This window comes from Mus caroli, chromosome 16 (genome assembly GCF_900094665.2).
Source record: "Mus caroli chromosome 16, CAROLI_EIJ_v1.1, whole genome shotgun sequence".
Classification (NCBI taxonomy): Eukaryota; Metazoa; Chordata; class Mammalia; order Rodentia; family Muridae; genus Mus; species Mus caroli.
The window spans coordinates 25,632,140-25,650,148 of NC_034585.1; the positions used below are offsets into that span (position 1 = coordinate 25,632,140).

At 41.5% G+C, this 18,009-nt stretch overlaps 1 protein-coding gene across 3 annotated transcripts in view; it reads right to left on the reverse strand.

The window, feature by feature from the left end:
• The window catches only part of Fgf12 (fibroblast growth factor 12), a 577,898-nt gene that overhangs the window by 371,383 nt on the left and 188,506 nt on the right, over positions 1-18,009 (reverse strand). The window contains exon 1 of one of the 3 annotated variants that reach the window (XM_021184729.2): positions 9,091-9,461. The exons of 1 other annotated variant lie outside the window; for it this stretch is intronic. In XM_021184729.2, the coding sequence (XP_021040388.1) occupies positions 9,091-9,181 (91 nt within the window). In that variant the 5' untranslated portion in view covers positions 9,182-9,461. Of the gene's footprint in view, positions 1-8,755; positions 9,007-9,090; positions 9,462-18,009 lie in introns of those variants that run through there. One more of the 3 variants, XM_029470638.1, reaches the window with a different exon arrangement.

Here is an 18,009-nt window from a genome sequence, read left to right on the forward strand (position 1 = left end):
ATTTTTTTAAGAATAAGAACTACATTTTTTTAAAAAAAGGATCAAATATTTGAGAGTCACAAATTTAGCAGCCATGGGAAGTGGTTATGGTTTCTCAGTTTCCATACTGTAGCAGATTCAGAAAACGCAAACCTAACATTTTGTTTGTCTTCTCATCACTGCCATGATTTCCACACCGATTGTAAATGTTTGTGTGATGTCTGCTTAGCACAGACATTTACTGCCCAAAATTCCTGATCCCAAATAATCTTCTGACTTTAGCCTATGTACCGCTGGAACAATCAGCGCATCCATTGTCTTTAGTCAATGTGTTGTGTACAGAGTGTCAGCTAAAGAGAGTCACTAAGACTTTAAGAATGGGTTCGTGTCTGTGACTGTGCTCTTCACAGCCTAGGCCCTAGGTCAAGGTCAGCCACTGAGCTAATACAGAGATTCAGTTCTTAAGCGTCTCCAAGTTAAGCAAATAATTAGTGCTTTAGAAAACGATGCAGCTAGCACCAACCCCTCTCCCCTCCAAAGGGAGACTCATTTTTTGCACCGCTAAGTTTTATTTAAAGACTATGCAATCGCAACCCAGCTGGCTTCATTGAAGCAACAACGTGGGCAATCAGGGACAGCAACTGCAATGCTATCGTTTCTATAAACAGTAATGAGTGGAGGGAGTGGGATGGGACGAGAAGCTTATGTATAAACAAGAAAAATCATCTCAGCAAGAGAGACTGTCTGGTCAGATTCACGGCACCTCTGACTGCTGTGGGAGTATACTGAAGTGTCTGGTGTTTAATGGCGTTAGAAGAGGTGTGCTGATATGACCTTCACAATACGGTGCAATGAGAGGAACATGGTAAAAACACAACCCTTGTACACCCTGAGCTGAACAATGCAAAAGAATAAAACACTATGCACAACATTCCATGGAAATCATGGGAGCAGACCTGTAAGTTATCACCCAGATGTTCCTTAGAGCTTTGGTACCACATGTTAGAATTTGTACATCTGTAAGAAGCTGATGAAGTTTCTCTGGCTGTGAATGAATGGACATGTTGATATATGGGCAAAGGAGAGATACAATATACACAATTAGGGAAAATATCTGACCATGATCAATGCTAAGTAGACTTGAATTGAGGTATAGGTCAATTACTTTTACAAAAGGAATATTCCTTAAAGTATTTTTATTCAAAAATATTATTCCTAAGAAGGAGTACTAAAATGTTATCCATCTCCCTTGAATTACAGCTGTCATTTCCCATACCCCAGCACTTTTTAAAATATTACTATGTGCTTTACAAACTCAGGGAGATTAACATGAATCTTGAGCCAAATGGATTATTCCTTTCTTGATGTGATCCTTATCATTAAAGCTTGGTTAAAGTGAAACAAGCAAAGGCTCATGAGCCTTCACTTGGGCATTTATCTTATCCTTACTGGTATCACACCCGTCATTTTCATATATCTCTCTTCCTGCTGAGTCTCTATGAACCTCTCATATAATGTATCCCCAAGATTGTTGGCAGAATTGAAATATCAGAACAGAAATCTCTGAAGGCAGAACAAGCTTGACTTTCTATTCTTTGAAAGGGAATGACAAGGAAAGGGGATGGGTGCCCTGTGGAGACAAATAATCATCTTGATACAAGTGGTCTGGCTTGTTTCCCCTCTGAAATTGTACTTAATCGAGAGCCAGGCAGACACAATGCAGATCCACCACCCAGAAGACAAGAATGTTGACCCTGATTCCCTTCCTGATTTTCTTTCCAGCATACGTTGAGTGGAGAAAATTACAGACGAAACAAGGTGTTTATTGGCACTTTCCGTTGCCCACAAACTGCAATGGTGACATGTGCTCTATAACACTGTCAGAGCTTTAAGCAACACAGTGAGTTCTCGCTTATCCAGATAGGATTGGGGGCATCAGAATTTTACATTTCCCAGTAAATAAAGCGATAGCAACTTAGTCCCTCAGGACTTAACAATGAAATCATAAGCATAAAAAGACAATCAGGAAGTGTTCGGGTAACACTGGTGGAAAATTGAAACAGTGAAAAAGGAACAATGTATCACGGTACTGAGAACACCTGCTAACTCACTGGAAGGTAAGAAAGCGTAATACCATGGCATAATGTGCTAATTATTTAAATATCATGAATGGAAGTCAACACATATGTTCATTTAATGCTGCAGAAGGCATCAGAAAGTACAAAAAGGTAAGCATCTGTCATAAAAAGGCAGAGCACCATGACTTTGTTTTTCCCCACATGCTTTTCCAACATAACAACCTGTAAGGGTAAGCTTCTTCTAACTCGATAAACACATTCTGTTACTTGTAAGTCTCATGGTCCTCTTGCTAGAGCTTAGAATATCTACCACAGAAGGCATCCTAGAGAAGCCAAAGTGCTTTGAACTGGGAAGAACCCTAAATATAACTCCCTTAACATTACACTAAATATTATTTAAGCATCAATGCTGTGTCCTACCAGTCAGAATAAGGCAGATAACAAAATAGTCCTTGTGGAAAACTTGTTATGAAAATGGCCTTAACTTCTTATGTCTATTAAATGTCAATCATAGATCATGTAGTGGACTCTATCAACTACAGCCACTCAGGGACACAAGCTGATAGAGTAGCCACCATCCAGAACCCCACCACCAACCACTAGCAGCAGCAGCAAGTTTGAAGTGCATTGTGCTCTGGGCTATTAGGGCTTCCATGTACCAGTGTGTCACCTGCTCACATTTTATTTGACAATATTAATCAAACAGCCACATTTAACTTGATGGGAATGGAACACTGCTATTTGAAGTGGTTTGAATGGTAAATATCCTCAGAGGATCTAGTATTTGAATATTTGGTTCCTGACGGCTGGTGATGTTCAGAGTGGTTTAGGAGTGTGGCCTTGCAGACAGTCACCGGGGAAGGTCTTTGAGAGTTTGAAGCCTCCTGTTTGCATTGGAACCTGTGAGCTCTCTGCCTCCTGCTCCCATGCCAGCCACTTGCTGTCCCACCTTCCTGCCATCATGGACTCTCATTCCTCTAGAGCAGTGGTTCTAACCCTTCCTAATGTTTGAACCCTTTAATACAGCTAGTTCTTCATATTGTGTTAGCCCCCAAACATAAAATGAGTTTCATTGCTACTCTATAACTATAATTTTGCTACTGTTGTGATCTGTAACGTAAATATCTGATATGAAGGATATCTGATATTTGTCCCCTGTGAAGGGATCATTTGACCTCCCCAAAGGGGTCACATGCCACATGTTGAGAACCATAGCTCTAGAACCATGATCCCAATTAAACTCTTCTGTAAACTACTTTCAGCAATGTTGTTCTATCACAATAGCTTACGTAATCTGACAGCATTTCTAGAAGGGGACCCTAAAGAGTCAAGTGAAAGATGCCGAGGACAACTCTACAGTGAAAGAAGAAACAATCCTGTTAACAAATGAGAAGGCACAAGGACATCTCAGCCAAGCAAATATGCAAACACCAAACAGCATATGAAAAGATGTCCACACGATTTTCTATTAGAGGGTTTTGAGCTAAAACAAGGGAATATGACTGCACATCTATGAGAATGCCCCAAACCCAACAAATTCAAAACAAATGAAGGCAAGGGAAAGGAACACAAGTGTATCCAGTCATTGCTAGTCAGAATGCAAAATGTCATAGCTACTGTTAAAGACACCTTGACATTTCCTTAAGAAATAAAATTTCTTTTCATTACCAAATCCAACAACTGTGCTCATTGACATTTGGCCAAATGAGTTGAAATTTGATGTCCACTTAAAAGCATGTGTGTTGATGGTCACAGCAACTTCATTCATTGTTTCTCAAACTTTAAATTACCAAAATATCTCTCTGCTAGATGAATGAATAAATAAACTATCATACATGCAGACAATGGAATAGCTTTCAGAGTTAGGAACAAATAAGCTGGCAAGGCATGAAATAAAAATTGCAAAAACCTTAAATGTTTATTAAATGAAAGAAGCCACTTTAAAAATACTACATACAACATTATCAAAACATTATGATATTCTAAAGAGGTAAAATTATGAAGACAGATTTTTTTAAAAAACAAAACTAGTGTCCTTAAAAGTTAGAGGAGGTGAATAGAAGATTTGGGGAGCAGTGAAAATACTCTAAGGGATACTGGAATGGTAGGTAGATGTCATTATCAAAATCAATGGAATGTATAAAACCAGTAGAAACTACAGTGCCAGCGTGACTTTATGCATTGCAACAGATGTGCTACTCAGGTGAGACACGAAGAGCAGAAGGGAGCAGGCTCTCCTGAGGGCTGGAGTTTACAGAACACCTCTGTACCTTCCTTTCAATTTTGTTAAGCTCTCCAACTACTCTGGAAAATTACACATGACTCCAAATGATCCTACATTAATACATAGTAGATGGTAGATTATCTACAAGTTAACCAATAATAAGCAACACCTTCTTCAGTTTTCTGGCATCAATTTTGAAAATCTAATGTAAATTTTAAACACTGAAAAATAAAAGCCATAGGAAACTATAAACAACCAAAAATATGTCGAGAAAGGTAGATTTTGTCATTTTTAAATTTTGGTAGTATCTTGTGCATGGTTATGCATGTATGTGTGTGTGTGTGTGTGTGTTTATGTGTGTATGTGTTTGATAGATATGGAATCTAGGATTGTATACTGCAGGGCAAGCACCTACCACTGAACTATACTGTCAGCCCACTAGATTTACTGATAATCTTTTAAAAATTAAATTGAATTCAAGATATCATCAAGTACAAAATGTTTTATTTCCTTTTATCCTCATGGTTGACATCTGTCACCTTTACCTTTGAAGAAAAAGCATAGTGTTTAAAGAACACCATAGACACTGAGGGCTGGTGGCTCATGCCTTTAATCCCAGCACTCGGGAGGCAGAGGCAGGTGGATTTCTGAGTTCAAGGCCAGCCTGGTCTACAAAGTGAGATCCAGGACAGCCAGGGCTACGCAGAGAAACCCTGTCTCGAAAAACAAAACATAAATAAATAAATAAATAAATAAATAAATAAATAAATAAATAAATAAATAAATAAATTAGATAGATAGATAGAATTCTCAATAGCACTCTGATGTTGAACCTGGAAAGAAGGCTTAGTGGGCAAAAGAGCTCGTTACACAGCATGAGAATCTAAATGTGAGTCTCTAGAACCCATGTAAAGGCTGGGTATAGTGTGAGTATCTGTGATGCTAGTGTTCCTATGGAGAGATAGGCAGCTGAGACAGGAGAATTCCTGAAAGATCATGGGCCAGGTAGCCTGCTCTAATCAATGGAAAAACAATAAAAAGACTGCATGTAAAGCAAGGTAGAGAGAAAGCAAGGGTGGGCCTAAGGTTATCTTCTAACCTTCAAATACATGCCATGGCATTAGAATGACTACACTCACATGCACAAAAGTATGCTCATGACATATGAACATATGTCATAAAAGTGCACACACAAAACAACTATTTAATATCTAGAATGAAGGTATCTTTCCAGGAAATAAGCCTTACGAAGCAATAACCATAGGGTAAACAAATATCTTTTCCTGAATCATTTTATTGTCCTGTAGAAAAGTCTAAGCCTGAGTACACAAACCTCGTGCATGGTATCTAAGACAACTTGTCAGTAGGTGGGAAGTTTTCATTTGGATATTTGGGCTATATTTGAAAACAGTGGCCCTGTGAGTTTTAAGTTTGCTTTTTTAATGCTTGATAAATGAGTTATTTTTGCCCATAGTATTTGAATTCCATGTCAAGGAATGTAGATGTGATTTCTTGGCTCCAACTCTAGATATCTGATAACTCTTCACACTGGCAGGCTAGAAAGCCCCTCCCTTAGTGCATACTACAGAAGAGTTACAACCATCTCTACTTGGTGGATTTGCTGGAATAATTCAGTGACAGCCAAAGCAAGCTTTGCTTTGCTTTCCCCTACTCTTCTGCTGAGGTGATGGGAGCAAGCATGTAAGCCATTGTGTTGGTCCCCACTCTTCAGTGCCCATTTCTTTGTGAAAGTCCCACCGCTTTGCTTCACTCTCACACTCTCTTTAAACCAAAAGCCTTTTATTTCATCAGTTTAATAGAAATGGCATGTTCTCTGAACAGGATTGTTTAGCATCCTAAACTCCTAATCTGCCTTTTAATAGATTGGCTCCATATGCTTAAAAATCACTTCATTTTAATGAATGAGAAAAAGAACAAAAACCATATATCAGAAAAAGCTGGGGATTCCACCATAAGCTACTGACTTTACCATGTGTTAAGACTGTCTTACAAGTGTTTGTATCATCTCTGTCCTTCTGAAGTACTTAGGACTTACACAGGAGTAGAATCACTAAACTAGACATGAGATTAATGCTCACTAATGCAGGAAAAGGCAACGGTAGTAATAACATATAAATGACACTAAAAAGCTCAAGTCCAATGGCTAATTTAATATGTAAAGAAATGTAAAGAAAAAGTGAAACATAGTTTCAAAGCTTAGACATATTAGTAGAATCTCTTAATCTATTGTAGTCACTCACATTCCATGCCCCTCAGGTCTATACTCAGTGCAACTGCAATGGGGCAGTAAATACATACTGACATTGTTTAAAACATTACCAAATTCCTTCCAGGCAAGATTTAAAATGTGCAGTACTTTCATGGCCTTGTTGTTACACATTCACTTTATGAAAAACTTGTGGTTTCTTTGTGCCAACTTGCACGAGAACATTGGGCATACCAACATGCACGAGAACATTGGGCATACCAACTTGCACGAGAACATTGGGCATACCAACATAACTTGCAGAGTTGCTGTCAGGTTGTGCCAATAGCAGAAGTCACAGTAATGATGCTAATTTAAAATAAAACGCACTGGCAATAATGAAACATGCCAAGCATGCTCCACATGGCGTTAAAAGGTCTTTAGAATGGTAGCTGGTATACAAGAGTTCAATTAAATCTTCAGCTATTATTCAATTGTTTCATTCCAACTATGATGTGTGCAATATGATCACAGTAATTTAGATTTGTGTACAAGTTATAAGGGCAGGTTACACTAGGTGCATGCAGTCATAAGCTATAAAGAGTCACGATTTAAACAAAGACCCTTTAATTCTAGAAACACTCTTCTGCAGACTATGTTTCTGAAAGACTAGAGAAGAGGTCTCATCTTTCCCATTTGGTTCTGTGACTTTTTTTCAAAAATTTCTCTAGAGTGCTAGTCCCCTAAAATAAAATATTTACCCAACTAAGTAAAAATGCAGATATAAATAAGACACCACAGCTCTTACGGAATCACACATTCAAAGCAGGTGAGGTCACAAATAGAGGAGCCAGGCAAGAGCTAACAGCGTTTCCAGGCTTTTCTTCTTTTCTATGAAAGCGGAGAGTTTTTAAAGTACAGTGACTTATGGGACCTGGCTCATAACTGGCTCTCTTGACTCGTACGTCCCATGCTTGCAGCAGCCCACGCTACCCAGTCATCTAGATCACTCTTTCTATTTTCAGCTGTTACTATTTGGGAAACTAGCTCTGCCTGTTAACTGGGAGATTTTGCCTCATTTTATCTAAGGAAGTGCCTTGTTTAACTATACACCGCACACTTAACATTCCGCACACAAGGGAAGCAAATCCCCTTGTGACAATCTATTCACATTCTATTTCATATAAGGCAGAAGAACTCAGAGGATGTTTGCATGCACCTCCAGAGGTTTCCTGGGTCACAACCCATTAAGATGGAAGGCTTTACCATAACACTTTTTTTTTTTAGTTGAAAATGTAGAGACATCTTTCAGTACTCACAAATACAGTAACAAAACAAAACGACAGTCTAGATAATCTTCTGAATTACCTAGAAATAAAACATGAGACCACATTGCCAATTTCATTTTACAGCTATGTTCGCAAATTTCACATAATTAAATTTTCTAGTTTCTTTAAAGCTATTCTCCAGGTTTATTTTTTTTTACTAGTGAGTAATTAGAAAGTCCAACTTTGAGAAAGGATGAATGAAATATATATATATATATATATATATATATATATATATATTCATATCATACATATATACATATATATATCATACATATATACATATATAAATATATTTCCAAATATAATTTTCTTAGTCCTAGAACAGAGTGAAAATAGGTGCCATTACCAAGTGAATCAGATCACCAAAAATAGCACACAAAGTTTCAAACACAAAGGCTATTATAATGTTGTGTAATGTTGTCGAATTTGTTAGTTATTTGGGGCTTATAGATCAAAAATATATTCTTTACAGAGACACTCATTTAGACGTAATATGATGCCTTTCCTGTCTCCTCACACCCCACCTCCGCTTTTGAGAAAGAAACCAAAGAGCACAGAAACTGAATTAGCGCTTGCAAGATTAATAGATGATTGATTTAAAGGGAACTTTCATCCTTTAAAAGAATCAAACAATGGAAGAGAGCGCCACGAAACACATTATCTTGCAAGGCTTGTGCAAAACAGAATGCCTTCTTTAGTTTTAGTTTGGTAATTTTAAAAAAAGAAAAATTCATTGAGTATTTTAATGATTTTTCTCAATAGCACAGGTCTGGTTTTCTTTCCTCTCCTGAAGAGAGCAGATTGGCTAAGTCCCAGGCTACTTGAGAGCCTCCTGCTTCAGCACCAAGGACAGAGATCGCCCCATCTCCAGAGAAGCGTAGCCCATCTCAACACAGCCAAAAGTCCACTTTCAGACAAAGCAAGAAAAATAAGATACCTGTCTGCCAGCCACCTGTTTAATGTCCCCCTCTGCAGGCGATTGCACCAGCAACTTCTCCGAGGAGACCCTGAACAACCGTGAGTCCCAGGCTGCCCTAGCAAGTCACAAGGAGCAGCGAGGCGCGAGGAAGTGTGGGAGCCGGTCCCTCCCGCTCCCCGCGTCCCGGACCCGCTAGCTCCAGCTCGGGTGCGGGACGACAGCGCGGGTGACTTCAGGACTACACACACTCACACACACGCGCACTCGCGCACACACGCGCGCGCTCGGAAGCCTCGGGCCCTTTGGGCGCTGGGCTCCAGCGGTGGGCGGCCTGGGAGGGGACGTCGGCTCACCGCTTGGGCTGTCGCTGGACCTCAGGCTCCTTCCACAGAGGCACTGCAGCATATGAACTCCTTTCTTCAGAGAAAGCGCAAGAATCTTCATGGAGAGACTCGCGCAGGGTCGGCCGGCTCCCCGCCCACCTCCGCTACTCCAGCGACCCAGCGATGGCCTGCGAGGGGCACCGGGGTCCCCAGCCCATGGCACGTCCCGGAGCCGTGCGACCTGTACGCCGGGCTGGGGCTCCGCCGGGGGCGGCCCTCCCGGGGGCCCCGGGCTCGGCCACGCCTCAGCCGGCTCCGCGCGACACTTTGGGACTTTCGAGAGGGCGGCCCCACTGCGGGCGGGAGGGCGGGCGCCGGCCGTGGCGCGGAGGACGTCACCGCGGGTCGCGCCTCCTTCAGGTCGGGCGACCCGGGTCTCCGCTGCCTCGGGGTCCCCACGGCTGGTGGCTGGGGGCGTGGCGCGCGGCGTGGGAATCCGGCGGAAGGGAGCGCCCGCAGGAAGGGCTGGACCCGGGAGGCCGCCAAGCGTCAGAAGCGAGTCAGGGGACTAAAGGGCGGGGGGGGGGGGGGGGGGGGGGGGGGGGGGGGAGGACAGGGAAGTAGGCTTGGCTTGGAAAGAGCTTCGGGTGCAGGCGATGAGAAAGTGTACCTAAGAGGTCATTAGGTTCTGCTATGGGAGCCCGGACTCCAGGATTTCTTGGCTAGGGCTGTGACCTTGGGTAAGTCTTTTGCCATCTCGGGCGCCTCTCCATAAATCTGGACGGGGAAGAGTGTGAAATGGGGGGCGGGGGGGGTTGACGGCTTCTGATAGTTCTGTTCCTGGCTTTCCAGGTTCTTGGATATGTCTAGCATGAGAACAGTGGAAAGAAGGACCTGACTAGAACAGAACTGGAGGGGGAGAGGCAAGTGAAACAGCATCAGATAGCACCTGCACTTTACCTGATGAGAGTATTCTGGTACCTCTGCCTCTGTCTGCCAGACTGGGGCAGTTGTCCTGGGGAGGTCTGCTTGGTGTTAAAGGGCTCACGTTTCTCTAGAACTGACATTTTGAGTTCCACCCCTCATTTCCCAGAGCTTATGAATGTCAGAACTAAAATAATGATGTGGATGGGACAGGGAACTCCTCTATGTGACATCCCGATGCAGAGAGGAAGCTTCAAGGGCAGATACCTTTGAAAGCACAGATGCTGGAGACAAAGGCTGAATTCAAGTTCTTCTTTGCTGTGTGATTTTCAACAACACATTAGCTTCTTGGTGTCTCAAGGTTTTCATAGTCTATCATTAATGACAAGAGTGTCTTGTGTGCCCCTTACTGTGGCCTAAGAATGCACTAGTTATAAGTGTCATGTTAGTTGCCTCCTCTAGGGCTTTGGATCATTTTCACTTTCCAGTGAACGCCAGAACGCACACCAGTACCTGCACAATGCAGGTGGTAAGAAATTCAGTGGCTCCCCCAAGTAATTCACAGTTAGAAGTTTGGCCCTGACAGAGTCAGAAACCAACTTGAACACTTTCCATTCATTGTCTCCAGGGCATCTAACACTTCTTGACTTGTTTTTCCAGCAAGAAATTAAGACTAAATGACTGTCATCACTCCATCCCTCATTACTTCCTTTAGGCTAACCTCCACTAGTCTCCCTGTGTTTTCCAAAAGTTGAGATGAAGGTTCAAGTTCTCTACAACTTCCCTTTTCCTTTCAAAGGTGGTAGAAGAAAGTCAGGACATGTGGAAGAGAGTCTTGAGCTCATTGTCACTGCTGGCTCCATGTCCTCTGCTTCTTTCAGAAATCAGGGTGGTTCAAGGCTCCAAGAAGATATTTTCCAGTCTCCCAGCAGGTCCTGTCTTAGTCTCATTGGTCCATGAGTCCAGCAGAGCTCTGTAGATTTCGATGTCCTTAAAGACCTCGCTGACCCACTCCTTTGTCATCATAAAGAAAGTTGTGAGGCCCCAAGGCAACAAACAGAGCCATGGCCTTCCTCTTTCCCATCTCTGCGGGAATTAGTAAGAAAATTGGCTCATCTGGGATTCTACCCATCGAAATTCCCCAAGGAGGGAGAGACAATTAACCAAAGGAAAACATCTAAAAATAGCCTTTGGTGCTGTAGCACAAGACAGCTAGTTTTCCGGTAGCACCCTCCTGCTCCGGAACCCAAAGCCCAAAGCTCCTGCTTCCCTTTGAGAGGAGTGGTACTGTCCAATAAGTAGCAATAAAATGAAGCCTTGCTACTCAAAGGAACTTGAGCAGAGAGAGATGGTCCATATGTAAATTCAAAGCACACCTACTGTGCCTCTTCATCCACCTGACCATGCTGTCACAAGGATTCCAAGGTCTGGGACACATGAAAGTGTTGGAGATCCTAATTATATTTGCAAGGTGAGGTGCCATTGTCAGTGTCTCTGGATTCTAAGTCTAGTGTAGTGGTGGCTCTGTTATTGATAACAGGAAGTGCTTAAGTGTGAATCTTCCGATTCCTCATTAAGTCTGTAACCCTGCCCTCCCCCCAACCCCCAAAAGACAGGGCAAGAAAGTCAACTCCATCACAGTTAATATTCAGATGGCCTACTCACATGCTTACACCACCATGCCCATGATTCTAAGGACCAGGAATACTCATCTCTGAGAAAAAGAAAGAAAGAAACTGGGGGATTGCGTTCATATCCTATCTTGATACCAAACCGCTAGATGTCCATTTAAATCAGACAGCACAGCATCTTTTGGTGTGCCTTTTCTTTTACTTTAGAGTATATGTTTCATTAAAGTGGGCCCCAAGGGGATTCAATCACTAGAATGTTATTGTTTTCAAAGTGTTTTCTCACACCTCCACATGTTGTTGCCATCGGCACTCACAGTTCAGCTTCCCCAAAGTACCATACGCAGGACTTCAGAAGAATTCACTTTAATGGTGCTATGATGTATAAAAAGAGAACAAATACACACCATAGAAGCCAGGGAAGTGGTTGACTAGTTTGGACAAAAACTTTCAAGTTTTCTTTCTGTGCATTTCTAAATTAAACTTGGAAGTTCTGTGGCAATGGTATCTTACTTAAAATGCAGCACACATAGTTGTCTTGATGACTAAATATTAAGTTATATTTTCTGTAGTAATATATTAACCAAATTAACTATTTTCAAAAAAATAAACACAGGTTTATATCCTTCTAGCTGTTTGCTGTTTATCGTCTTCCTTTTGTTTTTCCTCATCAAATTTTTGAGGTTCAGAATTAATTTCAACTTATGGAAAAGTTAAAAGTGAAGGGCTTATGTACAACGATTCCAATTTCTGCAAACAGCACCACGTATTAAACCGCTTTGCCATCATTGAGCTCAAAAGATTTACACGAGCACCTGACAATTCTATAACTTCATAACAACTTTCACAAGTTTTCCTCTTACTGCACGGTTTTTTATGTGTTTCAGGATTCAGCTTGGACGTGTGTTAATCCCGGAGTAGCCTCAGTCTCCTTCAATCTCGTGACAGACCCTCAGCCTCTTCTTGTCTTTCAAAACCTTTATACTCCATAAACACTGGTCAAATACATTGTGAAACACGTGTGCAGTTTCTGATTGTTAGTTGACAGTTATTCAGTTGGGAAAGACTGTCAGAGATTGACAGATGCTGACCTGACCTCATCACTACTAGGAGAATGCATGTTATCGATCAGTGATATTAACCTTGCCTAGGTAATTAAAGTAGTGTCTGCTATTTTACTCTTATAAAGGTCTATTTTGAAATTTATTGTGAGCAATTACGCTCTACCAGTGACCTATTGCTTCTCCAGCTCTGACGTGCTGGTTTCACCATTTATGGTCAGATCCTATGTTTGACAGCTGTTACTGTGCCGAGCTGTGAGTTCAAACACCCTTGATTTCTTTTATAAACTGGTAATTACTTTGAAAGACTATCCCCTCCCCACTTCCTTCTTTAGTCAGTTATTTATATACATGTGGTCTCACAAAGGGTTTTTCTGGGGTTGAATTCCTCATCATTGGCCTGTGGCTGAGGTTGTTTTAGCTTTAGCATTGGGAAATGCCTTGATGGGTCCTGTGGCCTTCAGTCAGTCCCTACTTCTACATCAGTTTCTTCATTTTCTGCCATCATATGATGCTCCAGATTGACTTTATGTCTTTGTCTTCTGCTTTTCTTTCTCTAGCTCTAGAATCGACTAATTGTCCAGTGAGTCCTAGCTTTTCATATAGGATATGGTACCTAAGGGTCTGGATCTGGATGGTGAGGCATTGTTTGCTGGGGTGTGAACTGCTGCTAGATCCAATTGAGAGCCACATAACATGTGAAAAATCATATAACGTGTATATCACTTATTTCTATACTGTCACTATCAAAAAGAGACTCAGGCAGATATACTGAAGGTTTGTCATTCAAAGATTGAGAGGAAGATGGCAAAATACCCAGATCCCTGTCTAGTGGCACAGGTTTCAACTTAGTCTTTGTCCTTGCCTTGTCTGTAACTTCTTTGTCTAAAAGTAGCTTTCACTGTTTCCACTATCTAGTCTTAGTGCACACCTAAAGTAGCCTCAGAATTGCAAACCAATACTGTCATAAGAAACACACTTGCTACTGGGTTCCCCCTGTGCTCAGGAGTTTTTGGCACTGGCTTTGCAGAACTCTATCAAAATATCATTTCCCAAAAGTGTCTTGGGCTCACTCTGTATTTGTTCCTCTTCAGTGTGGGTAATACTCACCTGTACCTTAGATTTATTGATGACTTATGCTCCATGTTTGATGGTCTAAATTATTTCATTAAACTTAATTAGCTTCATTTAATACCTGTGCATCTAAAACATTGTTTGGCTACTAAGCTAAAGCTTCATAAAGTGAATCTCATTTGAAGGATGCCCACCTTCTCCGTCTTTCCAAACTGGCATTATCTCAGTCTTTCCCACCTCCTTCCTGAACACACCCTATGCATACAATGCTGCTGTCCAGCGAAGACATACTGCTAACACACTGTTCAGAGTCAGGCTGAAGACTTGTTGAAGATGTGGTAATCTGGTGAATGAATATTCTCTCCTTGTTAAGGTGTTGCTTTATAAGCTGGTCTATGCACAGGTGCACATGCATCTTGGATAAACACAGGTCAAAACCAAGAGTGACAATCTGAGCTGACAGGAAAGAGCTTCCTGTGTGGCATCTCCAGACTCTTTCTCTCCTGTGCAGTCCTCTTTTCTCTTTCCTCCCACAAGTATGCAAACATCTTAGTGAGGGATCTAGATGTACTGTCTCTAGATTAGCAACTGCTGTTCTTTCCTTGACTTGTTGAATGCTGCCTTTTGCCCACACAATCCCACCTAGGATTTTTTCCTTTACTTTTAAAGTCCTCATAAACTAGGCTATTCCAGATTCAAGTGACACATTTTATCCTAAAGATTCTACAAGTTATTGCTAAAAGTTTTCTTTTTAGCCCAACCAGTTCCATTAAACTCTCCCTCTTTCCCTTCAGAAACAATTTTCACCTTGGCTTTCTTTTTGCTTCCTCATTAACATCACTGTTCTCAAGTTTGGAGCTGAGACAGAAGAAAGGACCATCCAGAGACTGCTCTACCCGGGGATCCATCTCATAAACAGACACCGAACCCAGACAGTACTTACTGCATATGCCAGAAAGATTTTGCTGACATGACCCTGATATAGCTGTTTCCTGTGAGGCTATGCCAGTTCCTGGCAAATACAGAAGTGGATGCTCACAGTCATCTATTGGATGTGAACACAGAGCCCCCAATGGAGGAGCAAGAGAAATTATCCAAGGAGCTGAAGGGGTCTGCAACCCTATAAGAGGAACAACAATATGAACTAACCAGTACTCCCAGAACTCGTGTCTCTAGCTGCACCTGTAGCAGAAGATGGCCTAGTCAGCCATCATTGGGAGGAGAGGCCCTTGGTCTTTCGAAGATTAAATGCCCCAGTACATGGGGAATGCCAGGGCCAGGAAGTGAGAGTGGGTGGGTTGGGGAGCAAGTCAGGGGGAGGGTATAGGGGACTTTCAGGATAGCATTTGAAATGTAAATGAAGAAAATATCTAATAAAAAATTTGAAAAAAATCATTGTTCTCTACAACCATCCTGCAAGCATCACTATTTTCCAAGATTGTTTCCTGGAATCTTGTTACTTTCATTATTTCTTGGCCTCTCCATTGACCTCTGATGATTTTGCTTTGTTTTCTTTTATCAGTACAAAAATGTAACCCTCTTTATACCACTATCACCTATTTTAAAAAGCCAGGTACTGCAGCACATATCAATCCCCACCGTTGGGAGGCAGAGATAGGAGCTCATTGGCCAGCCCGTCTAGACAAAACAAACAAACAAACAAACAAACAAACAAACAAAAAACAGAAAGCACTAAGTTCAGTGACTTTCCCTGACTCAAAAGATACGCAGTTATTGAGGAAGATAATCAATGGTGACTTCTCAAGTACACATACAAATGTAAAAAAAAATGCATCCTTAACCAAAGTTATGACAAGCTTACATTTTAATTCCACACAAAAGCAGCATACGTCCTATTTTCTTTCCTAGAAATCAACAGCATGATACACCTACCAAATGGTTTGGTGTGTAATCATCAAAATAAGGGAAGTCTAAAGAGGAGCAAAGAGAAGCACAAGCTTGGGGAAGAACAACCTTTAATCCCTTGAACTGAGTCATCCCACAAGAAGGTCGGGAAGACCAACAGGCAGAGAAGGCACAGAAGTGTCTACAGGGTCAGCCTGAGATGTGTAATGATTCCAGACACTGCAGGTGCTCCATTCTGGCTTAGTAGAAGAATTATCATAGAATGAAATATGGGAGGGCCAGAAAGATCTGGTTTCTGTAGTCTTATGCAGGGTGCACATTTGTTCCCACAAAATCAGGTAACACAGAGGTCACTAGGATAATGTTTCTCTAGGGCAGTATTGGGAATCTATCTTCAGCATCTTTGGTTTGTATAAATAGTTGGTTTGGATGCAAATGCTATTTTCATCTGCATTTCTGTGAACTATTTCTACTTCTTCCTAGAGCTGTACATAAAGCTTTTGCTTGCAGTTGGGTTAATCTCTTGTGCAGTGTGTAAAAAGCATCACCTGTCAATAAAGCACTGAACAGCCTATAGCAAGTCAGGAGAGAATGGGCGGGACTTCTGGGAACAGATGGCAAATTTAGGAAGGAATCAGGGTGGGAGATTCGTCGGCACCGGCACCGATAAAACTGAAGAGAGGTAGTCAGCTACATGGCAGATATAGATGAGTAAAAACAGGTTAGTATAAGTTAAGAGCTAGTTGGGGAACAAGACTAATCTAAGGCCAAAAGCATTGTGAAAAATAAAATCCTCTGTGTCTGGGATTGGCATAGAAAACTATGTATCCTTAATGGTTACAGCTTTCAAATTGGACCTGGAATTACTCCTCAATTCACTTAGACATGAGGCTTCAGTTTAGTTTTTAGTTTATTTGTTTATTGTTTTTTTGCATTGTGCAATGCAGTGGGTATTAATGAATATTCAACAGAATTACTGGCAAAGTCAGTCAGGAGAAAATACCTCAGGATAATGTCCTTCAGAAAATAGATGCTCATTAATATCAATGCAATGTAAGTGCTTATGGGGAAATTTCCTAGGAACTTGGTATGCCTGTTTTTATTGGGGGGAATCGGTATAGCTTATGACTACAGTCTGATTATTATAATCCCAAGAGGCTGGGGCAGGGGGATCACCATGATTTTCATCCCAGTGTGATTAATAGAGTAAGCTCTCAGGAAGCTTAGATAACAGTGACATCCTGCCTCAAAAACAAAAATAAAGGCAGTTAGGTCTCCTCTTTCTTATTCCCAAAGATTAACAATGCTTAACAATGATTAGACACGCATTTCCCTCATTTTTCTACAGCAGACCTCACTCTGCCACTCACACACACACACACACACACACACACACACACACACACACACAGCTGGAATGCAAGCCCCTTCTGCCTCAGAGGTCACCTGAGCTCATGGTGACTAATTTGAAGACTATGTTTTTGTTTCTTAGTTTTCCTCTTAGGTTTTTACCTAGACAATCAACAGCAGGCCTGCTTCCTGGCTTGGCATGTGCCAAGATGACTCTGATGTTATTTTGTTAATCTTAGTAGATTCCGCCATCAAACAGCAGTGTGGAAGGTTGGGCATATAGCCTGTGTCAGGATTTCACCTGTGCACTGAGTAGATGGACACCTGAAGAAATACGGAATGTGAATAGATGAACGTGTGCTGCTGGGTATCGCTCTGAGACCACTTGGGGCTTGCTGTTGACTGATAGGAAGCTTTTGAGTGTTCAGGGCAGGTGTGCTGGGCTTGGAGTTCAGGACGTGGTATAAAGAGTGTGCTGGTTACCTTTCCAGCACTCAGTTTTAACTTATATAAACTATGAACGAAAGTATATCACAGTGTATTCAGCGAGGCCAATGTATGTAAAATGTGAAGTACGATGCCTATCGAATCATTCAGAAACCCAGTGATGTCCTTACCACTAAACCGATTTGCTTGCCTTTCTGTAGCATCAAATTAATAGGAAAGGATTATTTCATTAAGAAACAGCGCCATCTCGTTTGCATTCACGACTAATTTAAAGCTGTCACACCGGAGTGTGGGTCGATGTTAGAGTAACTTCCCTAACTTGTAAAGTCCTGGATTTAATCCCCAAGTACTGAAAAAGAAAATCAAACAACATTCAGAAGTTAACTCTTGAGAGAATACCATCAAACCCATCAAACAATGTGTCCTTCATGGCCCACACTAAGTGTTTTATCCTTGATCTCTTGTGAGCCCCAGGAAATGTTTCTAAATATGTAGTCATCACTCAAGGATTCTAAAGCCAAATATAGAAGTTGTCAGAAAACCGCACACCACGAATTGGGGGAACTTTCTCAATTCCCTATGTCTCATTTCAGGATCTA